Consider the following 22,101-nt stretch of genomic DNA (forward strand, 5'->3'; position numbering starts at 1 on the left):
TGTATATTGGTTATCTACAGTATATTCCTCAGGTGCACAGTATTTATATCGGTAAATCACTTTACAGTACAGAATTTTAGTGTTTATCTTTTAACTCTTCACCATTATGTTATTCTTATACATTTTTCTAAGGTCCATATTTGTTTGACAATTTTTTCTATAATCTTTTTGCTGCTGTAAACACCATAATTTACCAATTGTGGGACACTTAAGGGATTTTCTCTTCTATTCTATTCTAAAATACCTTTTCCAGAAAGCCAGAACATACAAGATAACAAGAGTGTCGATTAGAGCTTTTGCACAGGTTCATTTTCATTCATAATTGTGGAAGACAAGTCTGGTACTTGAGCATTAAACCGGAAGCCTCTAAGATCATAGACAATAGTTATTCCATCTGTAATAGGAGTAAAGTAGGGCATCACCATAATCTCTCCTATATAGAAGCCTTAAGAATGCCATGGCCTCTTTCAGGTGAAATATAACAGGATTTGGTCGTCTTTGTGTCACAGCACCCCCTCGGGTGTAAGAGGATTGCTGAACTGCCTTTCTTTTGGCTCAGCACCAAGCCAGCTTTGCAACATTTGGAGACAGGAGTGTATCAAGGTAAAGGTTGAAAAATACATACCGGGTCCTTGGTGGGGGCCAGGATCTCCTCGATCATCATGCTGTCCCGCGTGAACGAGCTCCGGTTCAACGTGTTGGACCTATCAGAACTGAAGGAACGGAGGCTTGGTGTGGTTGGGACAGGAGTCACGGATTACCAAGACAACAGTCACAGGGATGAAGGGAAGGGAGGGAGAGTTGGCGAGGGGTGGAGGGTAAAGGGATATGAAAGTAAACAGAAAAAAAAAAATACATTAAATGCATGCAGCTTCCAGGAACCTGACTGTCCACAAACAATAAAACTGAAAACTTAAGAGGAAGATAAAGAAAATATACTCATTTGTTTGCAGCAACAAAACTCTTTTAACCTATTATTATTAAGTAACAGTGGTACCACACAGGAGACAAAAGCTTTTCTATATAATTTCCATTATGATAAAAAAATAAGCTGATTTCAGATCCTATTACCTCTCTGACAGATTTACCTCTTGCGTCTTCTTAATTCTGTCAGAGTGCGGTAAGTTGTGATGCTGTGATTATGCCGTGCGATGGAACTTTACGAGACAAACTAACAGCATTCCTGAGAAATGACGTGAGGAGAGTTTGTCTGCAACATCCCAGGAGCGATTACACTAATTAGTAATTAGAGAGTGGAAAACCAGATAGAGAGAGGAAATCATCTGGGCCAGACTTTGGAAAACTGCACGAGGATCAGCTTTTAAAAAAATGCGTTAGTGATTCTTTAGGGTCTAAAACATTTATTGGACTTATGTAACGTGTTTTTGTATGTGTTATATTTTCAGAACATGTAACACTGGAGTCAATATTGTGTTGCTAAGCAAATATTTGTAACAATGTTAAACTGCTTATCTTAATAAAATGCCCCCGCAAAAAAATTTCACACACATTTCTGAAGTTTTATGTAATTTTATTGCATTACAAATTCTAATTTACTTTTTTTCCAGATAATTTTAAAGGCAAACCTACTAAATAAACCTTAAATGATGCACATTTAGTCATGTAATACAGCTTATTCATTTAAACTGTAAGGTTTATATATTTAGAATTAATAAAGTATACTTCAAAAAACAAATCTTATTGTTTGAAATGGATCTAGGTTACGCAATTCAATCTATAACTTTTATGTATTTGAAATAAATTAGCTTATTATGCAAATTAATGCCTTTCATGTGAGGTTTAGTCAGTAGCTTTCTATACTATCTAAAAAAAGTAAATGGAAATCTGTTATGTAACAGACTTACATAAACCTTAAGATTTTAGTGAAATATTTCTGATTGTGCTCTTAGTTAATTTCTATCTGACAATGATCACACATAAAAAGTCAATAGAAGACTGCATGCATGTTTATGCACTAATAATATGCTTAAATATGTCAGCTTTGGGACCCTAGTTTGCTTTTTGACTTTGGTAATGATGCATTTTTCCACCGTAAAATCTTCTCTGATTAAAATGTGCTTTTCTGAAATGACTTAACCACATATAGAGAAATGCATCCTTAAATCTGGTGGAGGGCTGTTTTAACTCAAGTCCCTGGAAGCAGAATAAAGGAAATCTCCACAACAAACCAAAATGATGCAAGGCTCCAACTTTGTGCAAACCTCACAGAGACCCAGGCAAGACCAATAACCACAGTCAAACACAAAAGCAAACAAAAGATGCTGTTAGAACCAGCTGCAAGGAAAAAATTAAGACACCAGACCAAACAAGTACATCCCACAATGTTAGACACCAAAACAACCAATACAAAAATCATTGGATTAGAGGTAAGGTGTGCAGGAACACTTTAATATTTCAGCACATGTGGCCATTATACTAACAGAGACCGGGGTCTAGGGGAGGGAAAAGGGTGAGACAGGGTGTTGGTGGGGGGGCCTGGTCATGCTGTGAGCCTTACCTGACTTTGGTACTAAGGATAGGAACGGACATGAGGAGAGAATAAAACATCATGAAGAAAGCAGAGGAGTGAAAGAATAGATGCAAAGAGCAGCAGGAGCAGAGATGCAGAAGGATGTTAACTGAATGTGGGAGAATGTGCTTACTTTATAAAACTCTCAACCATAAACTATGATTTAATGTCAGACTATGACACTTAGAGTGATTTATTTATTGTTATTTTCAGGGTATATAAGAAAAAAAACGAATTAAACAACCAATACAACACAAAGTGAATATAAACATTAAAATAGTAATTTTGTGGGAATTTAGGCATTTTATCTAATAAAACCTTAAACATATAGATTAGAAAATTTGGTTGGATTAATCTTGCACCAAGCGGACTTGGTAAATCTTAGAAGACTGGTACTGCTAAATAAAAAAAAAAGCCCAATATTTAAAGCAACAAGGTGTAACTTTTAGCCACTAGGGGCGCTACACTTGCAACTTCTAGGTTAAGCAACACTCCACTGACACAAAATAAAAGAGTCTCCCTCTGGTCAGATCCCTAACTGCCCCCTAAGACCTAACCCTTAACGTCACTCCCAATGAAGTCACACTTGCAGCTTTGGAGGGCACCTTTACTGAAGGTGGGGGGTCATACAGTAAACAAGAATGGGAAGGCCTCTTCCCTCCAACGGAAAAAGGAATGCAATGGTTGCTATGGTAACACTGTGATGCCTAATCTGCATGGCTGTAGCTCTGTGGTGCAGGTTGATATAACATCAAACATTTGCCCCTTTCTTAAAAAAAACTGTATATATTTAAATAAAGCTATTTTAAAGAGCATATTACCTTTTTGAATCAATGTGTTTTTTCTTTTTCCTGACTAATGATTATCTGTCAGTGCGACAAAAATGCTGCAAAACAGGTGTTGAATGCCCATGTCCGTTCCGTAATTAGTTCGCCGTTAGACCCGGTGCCAAATTCCAGCCATTCCGAAGGATGATGGATGAGGATGGTCCTCAATATGGCGAACGCTCCACAGGAATGAGCAAACAAAGCATTAGTGCTTAGGCTTAGTGTTTAGGTGACCGGTTTGGGATTGAGCCTCTGTGTTCTGGAATCTGACAGAGGATCAATCTGGACCTGCAGATTAAAAAGTAATAGCGTTCCATGTAAAGACAAGTTCACATGACTCATTCAGTCATGGACCAAACCCTACCAATCACAAAGGCGGCTTTTTGAGGGGCAACCTGCACGGAGCATCAATATGCACCAAGTGCTGTGTACTGACTAGTGTTGCGCCGATGCAATTTTTTGCCACGATACCTATACCCGATACATGGCTGTGCAGTATTGGCCGATACCGATACTACTTGAATGTAAAATAATTGCCATCATGGCTTTGTCCAGCTGCTGCCTACCTTTGTGAAGCAGGAAAAAGACTAATACAAAGTGATTCCAGTACAACTTTTTATTGCTACCTGGAATGAGTGACAATAGTTGAATAAACTTTTGCTCTCAAAATGGTATCATGCCCTATTTGTAGGTATTCGCCGATACCGATAACACCATTTTAGTGCAGTAACTGGGCCCTGTCCGATACTGGTATAGGTATCGGATAGAAAACCATTTAAATATCTCAAATGATGTAATTCTTGGTTCAAAAGTGACTTAGTACGTGCCCAAAATTAAATTCCATAATCCTATTATGTATAAGCATAACTGGTTTAATACGTTTTCTAATGACAACAATATTTTTCTGTGTGAAAACAATGTCTTAAGCTGCTGGTACACTCTTTATAAACCTTACACTTATGTTGGCATATTCAAAACGTATCTCACATGTGTATAAATGTTAAAGAATCAAAGCAAAATTTGGGGAAAATAGGATGAAGTTTATTTATTGCATATGCGTAAGCTGCATTAGTATTTGGGATGAAGGGTATAAAATCTGCATTATGCTACAGTGCAAGAACAGATTGAGTTCATTTTATTATTGTTTTACCGTCTCATATTTTATTTAGCAAAGGGTATAATGACAATTTTACGTTGAAAGTTCAATCATTTATAGACGGCATTTCCCGATTGGTTGGATAATGTACTGAATTACTTAGTAAAGTCACTTCCAGCCTTTGGTAACTTGAATTAAGTGAATCATCATGTGGACTTGGCATCTGCACAGCACAGGAGGAGATTAAATAATGTCATTAGCGTGTCATAAATTACTTAATGTTGTCAGATGGATTATTTTAATTTGATTCTGTTGATTTGGATTTTACAGACACCAAGCCTGAGTTTGAGTAGTGGAATTAAACTTAGCTTATCCAAAAGATTAATTAATTGTTTAGAAAGCAGTTTGAAAATTTTTTTTGCAAAGGTCTAGATTACTATGTGGTTTTCTCTTAACAGATTAAATAATCTTTCTCTATATTTGAAAATGGCTTTTATATTAGCCGATATACTTGAGTTATCTTATGTTTAAATACAGTTGTGTGATTAGTAATGTGTGATTAGAACATGAAAGTACGATACAGTGTATGATCATAAAAAAAAAACAGATTCCAGGAAAAACTTTTGCATTTTTGTTTATTTAACTTTCTTTAGGTCAGAATAATGTGGTGACGCCATACAAATAAATAAAAAAAATCTATTCTGCAACTGTGACTTTTAGAGGTGTATGAAGTTTTCCTGCATACATTACTGCATTTTAAGCTTTAAAGCTATAGTGTGTAATTTTCAGCGACATCTAACGTTCAGACTGCAGACCGCAGCAACATGAACATCTCCCCCCCACCGCTTCTCCCCCCCAACAGTACGGCGAGCGTTAAGAGACAAAATGTCTTCCACGACGTCCGCATCACCTATCTTCTCTTTAATACTGCCATCTATTGTTCACTCCCGTCCTAGTTCATCTCTCTCAACTTGCCGTAGTTACTTTCGAGCGTAATGGGCGATCTCGCAATCGCTAGTTTGTTGGCTCTGCGCTGCCGTAGCGCAAAGATGTCTGCCTCCATGGCTGCGAGACCCGCTCCTATGTAATTATAAATAACGAATTCTAAGGCAACGCAAATATTAAGGTTAAGAGGCTGAGCTCGTAGATGATGATAAATAACATAGTTATGTATAATATATTACATTTCTGACTGTATATCCCTGTAATTATTACACACTGTAGCTTTAACCTTTTAGCTTTTTGTTCGTTTTAAATGTGAATTTTCTTTGTGTATTATTTAATTTATGTTCAATGCTTACATTAAATTGTAAATCTTTCATGTAATTCTGCCTGTTTACTTTTTTTTTTAATCACTCGAAGTTTAAACACAATTTCTTCTCTAAACAATGGGACTTTAGTTGATTTAAAGTAAAAATCTATTGACCTACTATCAATAGTCCGATATGTTATTTTTTTTAGATGTTAGTCTAAATAATTTATTTATTTTACCTTTTAAAGATGATTGTCGAACAAAACTGCCAAAGCTGGATGACAAAGACGCCCGATCTTGTAAACTAGTTGTAAACTAAACTGATTGAACACACTCAGGCAGCCTACGCTCGAGGCTTTCTAAATTGAACGTGTTTCTAATTTCCTATGGCTCTCTGTCTGTTTATGTCACTCCTCAGATATGTTATAATCCCTCCCTCACTCTGCAGTGAGTTGCACAAGGGTCAATGTTTTCTAAAGAGAATAAAGTTCAACAGAATAAACTGTAACCTTTGAGTGTTGCTGCAAAAACTCCCACTGCTGCGATTTCTAAAAGACGAGATGAGAAAACTGCTATCAGATCAGGTTTTGCGTATCCAATAGACACGTAGACCTATATTTGTAAGACAGATGTTTGTTGCTGATTGTCAAACACGTCACTACGTATGAGGAAAGTTTAACTGTTGCAGTTCTATGCTTATTTTGTTGCTGATAAATAGTTACCACTCAGATACACACAAAGAAGGATAGATCTCAAATGTTTCTATTAATCTCTCCTTGCTAACTGTGGTCAGACTCAAAACAGTTATACTGCTTTTTATGTATACAATCAAAAATGCATGTATAAAATAAAGCTCTTAAATTCTAGAATAGAACTGCATGTGAAGGACGCTTTATTCAGGCACCATTATGCTCGTTCCAGATAAACTGTAGTGACAGTGAAGACTTTTATTTGCGTTTACACTATGAAGATGTATGTGGTTATTTATACAATAAGGGGTGGTTTATACAGTAAAGATTGATTTTTACTAAGATGTTGACAGCGGCATCTTTGAGATTTAACAAACCAACACCATTCCCAGGGGTTTTAAAGCTCTCTTTTGGTGATGCAGTCTTCCTGTAACTCACCATAGAGGAATTTGGTCTCTGGTGTCAAAACTACATTTAAAAAATCAACAACCCTAACAGCATTTAAGTTAGACCATGCAATTTTGCACTGGAAAAAATCTAAATCTAGACGAGTCATTTTTTGCTTAAAATAAGTGCATTTGCTCTTGGATTAAGGTAGTAAAAGAGACATCTTGCCAATGGAACAAGGCAATTTACACTTAGAGTAAGAAAACAGAATAGCATTGTTTAATTTCAAGTGCATATTATCTAATTATCTTATTTATCAGAGTAAAAATACTTATTCCGTTGGCAAACTATCTCATTTACCTACTCAAATTAAGGGGAAATACACTTAATTTAAGACATTTTTACTTATTTCTAGATCGTTTTTCCAGTGTGTTCGTCTTCCAATTCAGTGATTCCAAAACGGAGGTAGTCTTACCTCTAGTGGTCTGTGAGTGCATTGCAAGGAGTACATGAAAATATTTTCTTAAATTAAATTTTTGTAAATTAAAAAAGGGCTGGGATGTGTTTTGCTTTATGAGTACCCAATTGAAAAAAATAAACAAACTTTTATCAACCAAAAAGTATTTTTTTTAGTTCATCTTCAGCTGTCTCATACTGGAAAACCAAGCACAGGAACAGCCTGGGATCAGTTTGGAATACAGCTGATCCCAATCTGCTCCTCTGCTTGGTTTTTCCTGTGTGAGACAGCTGAAGATGAACTCAAAGAAAAACCAAGCAGAGGAACAGCCTGGGATGATTTTTGTTCCTAATTAATCAAGTTTAAATGTGATTATAAGCAAGTTACTCAGAGGAGCTCCAGTTTTATAAATACAGGTTCATAAAATGATTTTATTTTGTATTTATTTTGATTCCTTACTAACTTCCAGTGAACATATTTATTTATTTATTTTTTATTTGAGATAATAAAATGCCTAAGAATTAAATGCTCAAGTTAAAAGATTAAACAAAATAGTTTTTACTTTATAATCAGTTATTGTACGTTCAAATTTTGAAAAATCATTAATACTTTTGACTGAGAGGGGTACTCATGATACGAAAAAAAAATGCACAAAGGGGTACACCTTTGACAAAAGTCAAAAAAGGTTGGGAAACAATGTTCTAATTTACTGGAATACCTTCTATATAGTTCTTTTCTATTGGTACCAACTCTACTTGCCTTGTTTTTCAGTCTGTATGTGATAGAAACACAAGGCAACAAAGGAAGACCTTCTGCTTAGTCTGTAGCCTTAATGGTTGGTTATCCTCCCCCTGCAGTGTGTCGCAGTGATTTTTGATTTATGCCCAATATTAAAGAATAGGCTACAGTATGTTATTCCACGCCACAATGCAAGAGGGACAAACACAAACTAGCTGTAGGTTTAGATGCGGCCGTGGCGGTGAATAAGTGGGGGCAAGTTTGTGGGACAACGGAGGAACATGGGGGCGAAAAAGAGCAGGGATCCAGGTGGAAAAAGGGCCCCAGCGTTCTTGCGCACCTCTCTCTTCTAACTGGTCGAACTTCACCAAAATGATGGTTATACAAACAAAACAAGCCGGTAAGATATGAAACAGGAAATACGCATAGTGTAGAGCGGATGACCAATCAGAGGCCTCCTCTCTGCGTTCACTGCGAAACACGTAGACGACATGGTGTCTGAGTATAAATTAGCCTTTAGTCAGACTCACAGAGAGGCAGAGAAGACAAAGCACTCTGGATAAGTACAGGAGAGAAAGGGAGGCCATGAGCTGTTATAAAAAGCTAACCCATTCAATGCTACCCATCTACGGTGGTCATGCACACACATTAAGCTTAGCATACAGTGCATTAGCAGTTTAAGGAAATATTTCTTTTGATATTTATGCTGCGTAATATGCATGTGAGACTGATGAATCCATTTTTCCAGTCACATTTTCACCACAACAGGGTATAATTGGGAACATACTGAAGCAGTTATTCTAAATGAAGAGCCTAAAAAAGTGTTTCAAGATGTATCTAAACAACCTGCGTTGCTCTGAATGGAAGAGAGCCATGAGAAAGCAGCAAACTAGTTGTGCAATGTCTTTTTCGACAAACAGCTTTAGTCCTGGGAGATTACAGTAATGCAGCTGTTAAAACATTATTCTAAAGACACTTTCTATAACCGCACTCAAATCCAGTTCATCTACATGTGTTTGATTGGCAGCCACTATAATGCATAGTGACTAATTTAGCTGATTGACAGAAAAGACCAATAATTATTGGTAGGTTAAAAATTGGTGTACCCCCCTGATGAATGTTATGCTTAAAGAAAAACAACAGCTTAATTCAATTCACTGGTCTGGCTGTTTACTCCCTGTTTAAGGTGTTGTAAACTGTCTTGTGTCATTAATCTTTAGATTGTTCTTTATCTCAAAATCATGAATCCATATCTTTAACAAATAACATTTTTCAACAGGGATATTGATTTTTATTTTTTATTTTTGTTTGTTGCAAAAATATTTGCTAGATCCTTCTTACGGTATTGCTAATACGAGGCCATCCATTTGATTTATTTTTTGGGAGTCAAAACAATCTATGCTGTAGTTGCAGTGAGAAATTTCCAGATGATGCTTTCAAAGGCACCATTTCACAGGGCATGGATGCTCCTGCTTTACTTTCATAGTTTCCTTATGATGACTGGAATAATTTTTTTTCGTGCTTCAAAGTTTCATTTCTGGTGAATTGCTGCTTTGAAAATAAACTGACTCAAACCTAATTATTTTGATTTTGTCAAAAAGTATTTTTTGTTTCAGACCTATCCTGCTTAACAAAGCTATCCTCTTAAACAAACAACCAAAAAGCATATGATGATTTACAATGAAGTACACTTTAAAGGTTTTTGGATGCATTTGTTTGATGAATGCACTTGAAAACTTAATTCTTCATGGCAATAGTTGAATGTTTTTAGTTTTCTGCTTTCTTGGAGGCTTTAGCCACAAACCTGTTTTTTTCTTATGAAAAACAAAACCTGGCTCTGTATAGACCAGGGTTCTGGAGCCATTTATGACTGCAGCCCAGCTAATATACCTTATTTAAAGTCAAAATACATTGAATGACCTTTTTTTTAACAAAAGAAAAAGGTAACTTCTATTTAATAAATCTCTACCCCAGGGGATATGCAATTTCATCTTTTAGAGTGAAGGAAAAAACTTGCAAAAACAGAATAAACAAAGTTCAATGGGTTGGTTATAGTTTGGGGAAATTTTGTTTTAAAAACAATGTATTTCGCTCTTTAAAAAATATTAAAAATATATATTTGTAATATAATAAGTCAGGTAAATATATTTTGTGATTTTCTTAGCTAATAAAACTGAATTAGAGCTGTGAGCTTTAAGCTGAAAGCTGTTTTTAGAAAAAAAGATTACATATCCTTTTTATATTTATTATATTTATATTTGATATTATAGGAAAATCATGTTACAAAACAGTTTTCCCACTTAATAATATAATATGTATTATATTGAGAAATAGATATATATAGCATTTTCTACACTGTCTACATTTTTTACACTCTATAGTTAGAGGGTATATATATTTCAGGTCTCCCTCAAAAAATTATTTTATCTCAAGGGACTTCCTGGTAAAATAAAGGTTAAATAAAATAAAATAAAAAAATATTCTTGTTTTTGGAGTTAGATATTGTAGAAAATGCTAAGACAGGCATTTGTTTGTACATATTTTGTTAAAAAAAATTAGCCTGCTCTTTAGCCTGCTCAATGAAGAGCCATTGTTTAGCATCCAAGGGGCCACTTGCAGCTCTAAAATCATAGGTTACCAACCGGCGGTATAGACAGTCAAAACAACAAAGATGCCAGAAGATGTTATATGCTGACAGGAAGCCTCCATTAGTCACAACACACAGTTAAAAAATGCTTTTATATATTTTATGTGTATGAAACCTTTCAGACGCTCTTTGCAAGAAAGTTCATGAAAAAGACAAACGACTACTGACTTTTTGTATTACTGTGGTATAGTGAGCCTTACCTCTGTGACCGCGCTCCAACGCTGAAGCCCATGTAGCCCTCCTGTGGGAGCGAGTCGTCCCCCAGTTCCCTCAGGTCATGGGGGGCCAGATATTTGTCTGTGTCCCCCGTCATTGCATCATCACCTGTCAGATTAAAAGACACAGAGAGTAGAAATTAGAACTTGCTAGGATATTGCCTAAGGGAAATAGTTGATTGTTTCCTGTTTGTTCTTTTCTTTTTCTTTTTTCTTTACTCATGCAGAAACACAAACTCATTAGGGCATGTCGATCAATGCATCATTTGCCCAGAGGCTGTTTTTTCAGCTTAATTTTGGTCTAACAACCCACTCAGACAACGTCTTATTAAAAATCCGCTTAACTCTTTTTGGAATCCAAATAGAGTTAAAACAAGTCGAAGCATATTTAAATTTGGTTTCTGTCAAACAAAACTAAAAAGGAAAAAAAAGAGAAATTTAAAACAGTCTGAACTAAGCTTTGCTTCATCACTCTAAACACACCACAGACACTGAAAATACATGTTAAGAGTTAGAGCAGAAGTTAAAAGTTTAGGAGGAAAGTTGTTAGCAGCATGGTTTTACCCACAGAGGTACAGTAGACCATGAATCTACTGATGAATCGCTGACTGCACGGTGGAAGCCAGAGGAGGCAAGTGCATGCAAGCGGAGAGACGGAAGAAAGAAAAGGAAGGCATTCCAGCAACAACAAAGCAACAGAGACGCCCCCTCCCCTTCATCACCATCCCATCACTACCCCACTGCTGCTGCAAGACCCCTCCCCCCCAAAAGCCCCCCCCCACCCCAAACAGCACCAGGATACTTCACAGACCCCCATCTGGCCACATTCCAACCCATTCTCCTGCATTCGCTCTGCACTCAGATCCCAAAGTTCCCAAAGCAAAGAACTTAGACTAACCTGCTGCCTTAAAGCAATTCATTCGGACTTAAGTCCACTGCAGGCGTTCACTCCAGACTAACTTTTCCTCAACTTCTAAACTCACTTGCTCCAGCATTAACTGTCTATCTCGGTTTTAGAGTCCGGCACTCATGCAAACAGATCGTCTTTCTCCCGCCTACCAGATCCGCTGCTGGATTATCTGTGTGTGTGTGTGTTTAAGAGAGAGTTTCCGAGCACACACCTACAGCTCCCTGCAGCACAGAAATAGTAGGGGGCTTTGTGACTCACACAGTTGTCTAACATCTAACCACCCTTTATAGTTTACAGACCACCTTGAAAAAGTATTCACACCTCTTCAACCTCTTACATTCTGTCACATTACAGCCATAAATATTATTGTATTTTACTTAGTTTTTATAGAAAATATGTACAAAAAGTAGTCAGAGTTTGTAAACTGGATGAAAAACAATATTTCTAAATATCTTTTAGAAACTAAAATCTGAAAAACGGGGCAAAAATTTGAATACGGTTCCTGATAAAGTAGAAAGTAATCGATTTCATCAATAAGCTTCAGTGTTCAGTTACAAACGATGTCCAAATAAATTTAAGATTCGCATAACATTCTGTTCCTCAAAGACCTCAGATGTTTGCTGCAGGACATGAGACAACAATAAACATACAACCATAAACTCAATGTTTTCAGTTTGTACTTTTACTTCAACAAAATGGATCCACCATGATTATGGGAGCCCTGCATTCACAGCTAGCATGTTCCAAGGAAGCGGATCCAACGACAAATGGTTAACAATTTGCAACATTGCACTAAGATATGCAAAAGACCCAAGAATGAGCATGTTTACATGCACAATAGGAGGATCGATCCAGAACTATTTTCTGTTATGCAAACTATAAATCTTGTCTCAACAGAATAGTGGCAAGAAAAAAACAAACAAACAAAAAAACAGCAATTACTAAAGTTACGTAGCCACATTATTTTGTATTAAATGTATATAGTAGTCCCTCACTCTGGTTGTGTACGTTTCTATAACATATTATTATTATTATTATTATTATTATTATTATTATTATTATTATTATTATTATTATTTCGTGCGCACGTTTATCGTGCGCACGAAATACTATTTCGTGGCCACGCAATAAGTTTAACGTGCGCACGAAATACTTATTAATAATATTAATATCATTCCTGGACAACAGGGTAAGCAAATCGAGCGCGCCTTAGACCTTAGAGAAGGCGCGCTCGATTTGCTTACCCAGTCGGTCTCCGCCAGTCACGTGACATTTGTTGCTAAGACGCTATTTTAGGTGGAAAAGGCGTAGTGTAAACAACCGCAGCATAGCTAAACGAAGGACTAAAGGGCCGTTTACATAGCAGCCTGTCCAAGATAAGTCATTACAGTTAACATAAGCCTGAAAACAGGGGCGGATTTATTGATATTATTAATAAGTATTTCGTGCGCACATTAAACTTATTGCGTGGCCGCGAAATACTACTTCGTGCGCACGAAATACTACTTCGTGGCCACAATTGAACAGTTTTTTTGACCATGTCATCAGAGGGGCTCTATTTAAATCCAACTTCATATATACATATTACAATCTTTAAACACAAGTGAAAATCAATGTGTTTAAAAAAGACACCTATTCATCCATTCATTCGATAAATGGGTTTAAGTTTCAAATGAAATTAGATAAAGAGGCTTTTTTAGTGAATGAACATAAGAAGTTTTTTTTGTAGAGCTGAACTACAACATTTCAACAACGTCTTTGTGATAGCTCCTAGGAATTTCCGTCTGACAGAACTGATATGATCTTGTCAGCTCACTGGAAAAAATCTAAATCTAGATAAGTACATTTTTCTTAAAATTAGTGCATTTCTTCTTTAATTGAGGAGGTTAAATAGTCATTCTGCCAATGGAACAAGATGATTTACATTTAAAATAAGAAAACACAATTGCATTGTCTTATTTCAAGTGCATATTATCTAAACATCTTATTTTAAGAGTAAAAACACTAATTCCATTGGAAAATCATCTCATTTACCTTCTCAAATTAAGGTTAAATACATTTAATTTAAGAAAGTTTTGCTTATTTCTAGATCGTTTTTGCAGTGGCTTTGGAGGCCTCCTTACTCTAAGCTGAGCTGCCTGAGCTGCTTTACAGCTAATTTGGCAGCAAAAAGGTCATTGATGATTAAGAGATACTTAATTAAATTAAGACCTTTCCTCATGAAACAACCCATTGTTTGAATGGGAAGATGGCTGGACCATATAGAGCTTTTTATCATTTAGCTAATGAACAACTATTCGGGCATCGAAGATTTTTTTTTTCTATCTGATATCTTAAAAGATTTCCTTTGATTTTTTTTCATGCAAAAAGTGTTTGAGGTGTAGCTCTAAAGTACTGTACATCCACATGTGGCTTCATTCAAAGGTGGTGTTTTGAATCAGGAGCTTAGAGCTATGAAAGCATCATCTGGGCACCCCACACCTGATTAATGGCAGAGTAATCTTAGCGGATGTAAATTTCAGGATTTGAACAAAGTAATAAAATTAGTTTCTAGAAAATTATCTTTTTCTCAATTTTCTTGTCACCCTAACTGACTGAAACCAAAAAAAAGTATGTTATTCTCTGCAAGGCCGTTGTGAGCCGAATAAATGTGGATTTTTGACATTTTAAATTAATAAACAGAACAAATCATTTCCGTGTGACGTCTTTAAATGAATTAAGACTATTAAAAAAAACAAAAACAAAGCAAAACAAACATCTCCAGGGCAAATTGAGCTAAGTGGGGACAAAACCAACTATTGATTGAAAACTTTTCCGTGGCACAGATGGGCGAGTTCATTTGCTTCTGGGCCAGAATGCAGATCACAGGGGAGAACACAACATGTACAGCACAAACAGAGACACAGCAGGAACTGTTTCAGTGTTAGCTTTTGGCTACAATTCAAGCATCACTGAGAGGCCAGGGAAGACAAAGGGTCGAGTGTCTGTGTCGTCTGCTAACAGGCCTGAAAAGAAATTTGTTACACACTCCACAATGCCATTGTTGGCATAGCAACAGAAGAGCATTCTCCCTTAAATTTAATACAAAACAGACAGTGCAAATATGCTTTAAAAGAACTGCACTATCAACTCTAAACTGTAAAAAAAACTAAAATAAGAGCAAATGTGTGTTTTTAAAAGTATGAACTTAGTGCTTACTCTTTCTTTCTTCAAATCTTGTTAAGTTCTTTTGATTTACAGGCTTGTTCTTTGGGTTTATGCATGTTTTAAAAAGTTTTTATATGAATGTTGACTGCTTTTTCACTAATTGTCCATTTTCAGGAGAAAGTTTCTGTCTCAGTACTGACCGATGGATCATTAAGGTAATATGGGCTCCAAAAATGTAAAGGAAAACACATTAAATACAATTCAACAAAGGATAAGATTAAACTAGAGCTCTAGCCCCTTTGTTACTAATAACTTGTAATTTTTTTAATTAAGCATAGCCTAATTTATGAAAATGCATCAAGGGCGAATTGGACCTTTTTTTATTTTTCGCACACAAAAAAATACTTTCAAGGACTTGTAGGTGCTTTTAAATACATGATATCATGAGAAAGCTATTTCAGTAACTCAAAATCATCAAAGACTCAAACGCTGTGATACTTTTTAAGTGTTTACTTGTTGCGAAATATGGCTTCTAAAAAATGAAAACTTTTTATTAAATTTTAGACCCATTAAACCGAGATTAAATTTAGAACCGCAACTTTATCCAAATGTAATGGGCTATACAATCACGGGGAAGACATGTAACATGTCAGCCATTGACAACCTCTCTAAGGAAGTCATCACTAATGTTTGTGAAATACTGCATGTTTGCAATTAGCTTCAGTGGTAAATAAGGTTAAACTGTTTCAGGCTAAGACCGCTTTGACCACGCCTTTATATTTAAAGCAGTATCATATGAAAATAATGTGATTCCTAGATAAGCTGAGATCACTTATTTGGCTACTTGAGAAACTCAGAGAACAATCAAGTCCAAGTCCTAGAGGTGTAATTGATCCTTAAAGTGTGAAAAGAGTCATAAATTTATCTGACACAATGTGCTGTGCATAAGAAATCCATACAAAACAAGAGCGTTACATTTTGAATTCAATTACTGAAATAAGTGTCACTTTTAAGAAAAAACAAAACAAAAGAAACAGTAGAGGAGCACATAAATGATTAGAATCCTTAAAGCACAGACATGCAGAGAGAATGAAGGAAAGCAAATGGAAAGAGATGAGAAATACCTTCTTCCACATCAGAAAAATAGTCGTCTGTGATCATTTCTGGGACATTGGCTTTACAGACTGTATTCAGATGAAGGAGACGGGTAGGATTAAAAAAAGAACAACAGAACAAAAAGTTGCAAAAATGAGGAAGAAATCATATTTATAACAAAATCATATTAGAGAAAAAAAAGTGATTATGGGACATTTTGAATGGCTGATAAATCAGTTTCAAATAATAAATAATAAACAATCAATGATTAAAGAACTAATTATAAATGAGTTAACAAAAAAATAATAAAGATGAATTCATTAGCACCGAGTTTGCATCCTTCAAACCCAGAAACCGAATGAGAATGTGAGCCTATGTCGGAGGAATTGTTTTTAAATCAAACCTTACCGTCATCGTCAGACATGTCCAGCACCTCGTTCATGGTCTCTGGGACGTTCATCTTGTGTTTCTCTATTACAGTCTGTGGGAGACAGAAAACACTTGACTTATATGTTGATTATGTTATAAAAAAATAAAAAAAGTAAAAGTTTGCTCTTTTTTTCCAGAATTAAATAAGATGCTACTTTCCTTTCCCCATTGATGGCCGTAAATAATTCAACATAAATGTTAGCAGATTTCCTTTGGATTAATTGGAATTTGTCTGAAAGGAATAGTACACCCAAAACATGATTAGCCTTCATTTTCTACCCATCCCCATGCTGAACAACACTCTGGAGTACTTTTTTGATATCTCAAATGCATCTGGAGATCTGGGAGGCTTCCTGCTGTCTGCTGACATTCAAATAATGGAGGTCTACAGCATATCCATTAAGAAAATGCGCACTTTCATCTGGTTTGGTCTGCTGCGGTTTCCGTAGACTTGTGAACGCGCTTTTAGGAAATCCTATACTCTACTGTTTATGCTCTAAAAACATTCTAAATGACTTCGTTTCGAGTAAATTATGGACGCTACCCACTCAGGACACTTGGAATACATTGGACGAGCAGTATGGAGGAATATTGACACGTTTTTTGTGGACTTTTATGGACCTATCTGCCTTGGGCACCATAGACCTCCATTGTTTGAATGTCAGCAGACAGCAAGAAGCCTCCCAGATCTCCAGATGCATTTGAGATCAAAAAAGTACTCCAGAGTGTTGTTCAGCATGGGGGTGAGTACAAAATGAAGGCTAATCATGTTTTGGGTGTACTATTCCTTTAATCCCAACCCGGATCAATAATAACAGTTACAAATCTTACCTTAAACCTAAAAGTAAACGTTACGAATCTAACCACACACATCACCAAAAGAACAGCATAACCATTAAGAAAAACCGGGTGGTAGCATCATGGCTTATTTATCATGCGGTGTCAGTTTTAACCCAAACAATCAGCTGTCTTATTTTTCTACCATCGCAATGAGTCCAGACCTACATCCTAATCTGGAAGAATGGCTCTATGCAAGGAGAAGACCAAAGCTGATTATGACAATCAGTGGGATCAACTAAATGAAGGGCTGTGGACTAAAATGACCAACACTATGCTAGACTTAGCCAACCCTTAAAAAGGTAAGTAGAAATATATGGCCATGTTAGTATATGAGACGCTCATAAGTTTGATCTTCAATTATAAAAAAATATAAAATGTCTCACATTCCTACATTTTGGAATCAGACTAGCAATATAACCAAAATATGAAAAAAAAAAAGTGTAACTATTTAACAGAATAAAAAATTGAAGAACATCGCTTCCCACATCTTTTTTTCTAAATGGTTTGATTTGAACAGGCAGGTTATGGTGTGTTACTGATTTAAGAAATGTGTCCTATTAATAGAGAGTAGCTAGAGGGTGTTCCATTTCTAACCTGGCAGTAGCCAGATTGACATGTGTAGAAATGAGTTGAGTTTCTATGCTATCAATCATAAAAAAAATAGATTAAACTTTAAGATCTCACAATGGAGAAATTAATTTTCTGTATTCAACCGATTCCTTTTGGGGAGCAGTGGCAGTGTGCAGCGCCCGGTGAACAATTGGGGGTTAAGGTTTTTGCTCAGAGAGCCAGAGTGGCAGTGGGTTTCAAACTCACAACCTCAGGATTCCAAGCCCTATGCCCTAACCAGCAGGCCAAAGTTCAGTCTGTCTGTTAAAAGGAGGGATGTTTAGTATAATGCTTCAAGCTGATTGGGTGACTTGCCAGCTAGTACCCGCCTTCCATAATATGCTTTCAGCCAATCGTACCAGTGAATTTTTATGCTTATGGAGGAGCCATCATGTCATTGTGCAATGATTTTTGTAGAATATGCAAGACAGACCTGCGCATAAAAAGCGTTTTAAGCAACACAAAGTTGATTTTTGAACGTTGTCAACCCTCTAATGAAAAAACTTTGCAAGGACGACAGATGGACATGGGATGCAACTTGTCAGAGGATGAATAAAAATTGTGCAAGTTATGCTTTTGACATAAATTGGAGTGAATACAGGCGGACTTTGTCATTTTAAAGAAATGGAGAGAGGCAGAAAACGGGATGACAGGTGAAGCATCATCTTCTGCTAAACTGAAGAGAGTTTATTCCATCTAAACCTCTGAGGTCTATTATGTCAACACAAGCCAATGAATCCAGTGAAGCCGCCTCTCGCCTACTCTCCCTACCTCCAGCGTAGCCATGTTTGTAATGCCCTGGCAAGGCCCTTCTGACTGTCGTCATTCCTGCATGTCCTGCTGCAGAAAGCACTGCTGGCATGTCATTGGTCCAACTCGCTGGTTGTTACGAGACGGACGTATGAGCGGGAGTCTTTAAAGATGGATTTGTTGTGAGACCGAAAACTCAGATCTCACGACAATCCATCTTGCAGCTCAAGGTTACTTCATTTCAGTCAGTGCCACAAAAATTCAGCAAATAAATAAGTCAAGGTATGATAATCTGAAAACAAATACAGACCTGAGTGGTTAGAGTCTCCTCTGTGACCACTTTGAGTGTGTCAACTACAGAAATGTAGCCCAGTCTCCTGGCGATTGACAGGGCGCTGTTCCCATTCTAAAAAAAAAAAGAAATCAGAGAATGATGATAAGGATAAAGGGCCATTTTTGGTCAGTAACCAGATCTATGCAAGATAAATGTGTGAGTCTTGTCCTTCTGTGCATCCTTACGGCAGTGAGTTCGTTGGGCGAGGCCCCGTGGTGCAGCAGCAGGTTGATGATGTGCGTGTGTCCCTGCTGAGCGGCTTGATGCAGAGGTGTGTACCCGTTCTGCAGAGGGAGGAGAGGAGCTCAGCCAGATAGAAAACAAACACAGAAAACCATGTTTTCACAAAGCTGCTAGTTTACCTTGGTCTTTGCGTTGACCTTTGCCTGATTCTTGAGCAGAAAGTTTACCATCTTCACGTTACCATAGTGACAGGCCACATGGAGAGGGGTGTATCCCAGCTGATGACACAAAAAATTTGATCGTAAACATTTTATTTTTATATCTATATAATTTAGTAAAAAAACGTGATTAGAATGTTGATTTCACAAGAAGTCTTTAAAGGCCTGTTGAAAAGTTTTAAAACACAAAGACTTTTTTTTTTTTTTTTTTTTTACTTTTTCCTATTAGTAACAATATTGTATTTATTTATTTAATTTTCAGGTTTGAGGAATTTTTCTCTCTCTGACCTCTTTGAGGTCGTTTTAGGTTTGAATGTCAAACAGTGCTTTAAGTCTGTTGTTAACTAATATGTTAGCAGAGACAGCTTTCCCCTAAATGATTCAAGCTGAAGGTGAATTACATGATAATATACCAAAACAGTCTATGACAACATCAAGGCATCCCCCTAAAGATGAAGTTGCAGCTTTTTAAAAGTTTTTTCCAGTATTCTTCTGTATTTTACTCCATTCATCTTCCCATGAACTCCGCCAAACTTCTCTGTCCCTTTAATAGTTAGGAATCCCTCAGGATGAGGCAGCCAACACTGTGTTGAATGGTGTGCTTAGAGTACATTAGTGTTTTCTTCATATGAAACAAAAATGAAAATGACATCTTAGTCCGATCAGAGAAGAGCTCTCTTTCTACAACTCTTCTCAAACTTCTTCAATTCACTTCAATTTATTTATATAATATAATTAATAATGTATAATTCACAACACATGTCACCTCAAAGCACTTTACAATTCACCAGAAAATACAGCCACATTGATTCAGATTTTTCTATCTAAGGAAAACTAGTTGATTGCATCGACTCATTGACTCGAAGGCAATCCCTCACATCAAGCATGCTTGTAGCAACAGTGGAGAGGAAAAACTCCCCTTTAACAGGAAGAAACCTCCAGCAGAACCAGGCTCAGTGTGAGTGGCCATAAGCAGACAGATGCAGAGATACAAAAGGCAACTGAAAAAGCTGGAACCCGTCCAGGAAACACACAGCCAGGCAATTATTGTGGGGTTTCCCCCCAATCTCACCATTTTTCTTGCAACTCTTCTATAAAACCTAGATTTTGGAGGGGCTCAACTATGCTGTCTTATTCGCAGCTCCTCCCCTGGGTGTGCGCCATCCTGTCCGAGTATATATTTTAACATCTTATCTTTCAGGTGAAGTGGCAGATGTTGGAATTTTGATCCATAATTGGAACATCTGGACCAGATGATCTTTTGAAACAGCTACTCTTTCCCTTCTTGAAGCCCTGCTCTCTGGTTCATAATCTCTTTTCCCAGCTTGTGACGTAGGTTTGCTGTTGTGCAAAACTCTTTTTTCAGATTCTTGATTGAACAGGTCTTTGTGAATTGTTGAGAGCTTGTAAAATTATCCTCTAACTTGTCTCAAACCTTCACAGAACGGCTGGATATAGATTGAGATCCAACATTATTTACTTCATATAGCTGATATTTGTGAGAAATCAAAACACGTGTAAATTACTGATTTTTATTTACTTCTTTGCTCATCTCTCCTACACTCTTTGAGCAGCTTTTCCCAGAAAGAAAATCCAGCTCCAGTTCCAAAGAATCATGCTTCACCTAATTCATTTTTCATTTAAAAAATCCCGTATTCATATCTTGCTTTTTGTAAAACATTTTTAGTTTTTTATATTCGCTGCTCTGATTACAGAAGCCTTTATCTCCAAAAACCTGTTAAAAGCATTATTTTGTAACCTTTATTCAGGTGAGTCCCACTGAGGTACAGGGCCTCATTTTCACGAGCCCTATCATAAAATAAAACCAACTAAAACCTGACATTTGAGGAGTAAATGGAACAGGACTCTCTCATTACCTTGGTCTCAGGGTCTATGGAGGCTCCATGGTTAACTAACACCTCCGCAACGTTGACTTTATCTTCCTGGGCAGCCAGGTGGAGTGGAGTCAGACCAGACTGAGGAGACAAACAATGATAGAGTCACAGTCAAAGGGAAACACAGCTGGTTTTAGGCTTGATGGCAGGTTTGGACCTCAGGAGGAAGAGAGTTTAGGGGGCATCAAAAAAGAATCAGAGAAGAAATAACAGAGTCTCGGGTAAAGATTGTTATTCTCAACTATAATAACACCCCAAGGTTATGAATATATATTTACGCTCCTAACACAGACCCTTAGTTAAATGTGACTCCTCTAACGTCCCATTTGCCCTCAAATAAAGAACAAAAAAGAAGCTTTCAGGCCGGCGTGTCTGGGTGTGTGTGGCACCTTGTTGCTGGAGCCAACAGGAGCGTCTCGAGCCAGCAGCAGAGTCACTATGTCCACGTTTCCTTCTTGTGCTGCCAGGTGCAGAGGAGTGATGCCCTGACGCGTCACCGTGCTGGTGGAGGCGCCGTACTCCAGCAAGGTGGTGGCGATCTCCATCTGATTCTTCTTGGCCGTGATGTGAAGCGGAGTGTAACCGTTCTGTAAAAAAACAAAAACAAAACAACGGATTAAAGCAGACGACCACTAGGATACCTGCAGAAATGTTTATCTTTAATGAAAAACTTCAGTTAAGCTCTTCACAGGAAAAAAGGGTCAAGTTTGGTTTTTAGTGTTGGAATAATAAATAATCGGATTACATGCAGATTCATTTTTTCCTCACACAGCTAATATTTTGTTGTAATTCAGAAAATGTAGCTTCATTTCCTTTTATGGTGGCTCAATCTGTTCTTTGGCAAACTATATTT

The 22,101-nt window shown here is 36.9% G+C and overlaps 1 protein-coding gene across 50 annotated transcripts in view; it reads right to left on the bottom strand.

The window, feature by feature from the left end:
• Positions 1-22,101, bottom strand: part of LOC119791111 (ankyrin-3-like) — a 241,780-nt gene that overhangs the window by 62,751 nt on the left and 156,928 nt on the right. For 24 of the 50 annotated variants that reach the window (XM_038297004.1, XM_038296995.1, XM_038296989.1 and 21 more), the window contains 10 exons: positions 21,638-21,835; positions 21,231-21,329; positions 19,315-19,413; positions 19,138-19,236; positions 18,929-19,024; positions 16,399-16,471; positions 16,020-16,079; positions 10,824-10,947; positions 2,519-2,530; positions 626-728 (listed from right to left, as the gene is read on the bottom strand). In XM_038297004.1, the coding sequence (XP_038152932.1) occupies positions 626-728; positions 2,519-2,530; positions 10,824-10,947; positions 16,020-16,079; positions 16,399-16,471; positions 18,929-19,024; positions 19,138-19,236; positions 19,315-19,413; positions 21,231-21,329; positions 21,638-21,835 (963 nt within the window). The remainder of the gene's footprint in view (positions 1-625; positions 729-2,518; positions 2,531-10,823; positions 10,948-16,019; positions 16,080-16,398; positions 16,472-18,928; positions 19,025-19,137; positions 19,237-19,314; positions 19,414-21,230; positions 21,330-21,637; positions 21,836-22,101) is intronic. The other 26 variants (XM_038297014.1, XM_038297017.1, XM_038297015.1 and 23 more) reach the window with 6 other exon arrangements.

The sequence above is a fragment of the Cyprinodon tularosa genome, unplaced genomic scaffold (genome assembly GCF_016077235.1).
Source record: "Cyprinodon tularosa strain WSP-4 unplaced genomic scaffold, ASM1607723v1 ctg38, whole genome shotgun sequence".
Taxonomy (NCBI): Eukaryota; Metazoa; Chordata; class Actinopteri; order Cyprinodontiformes; family Cyprinodontidae; genus Cyprinodon; species Cyprinodon tularosa.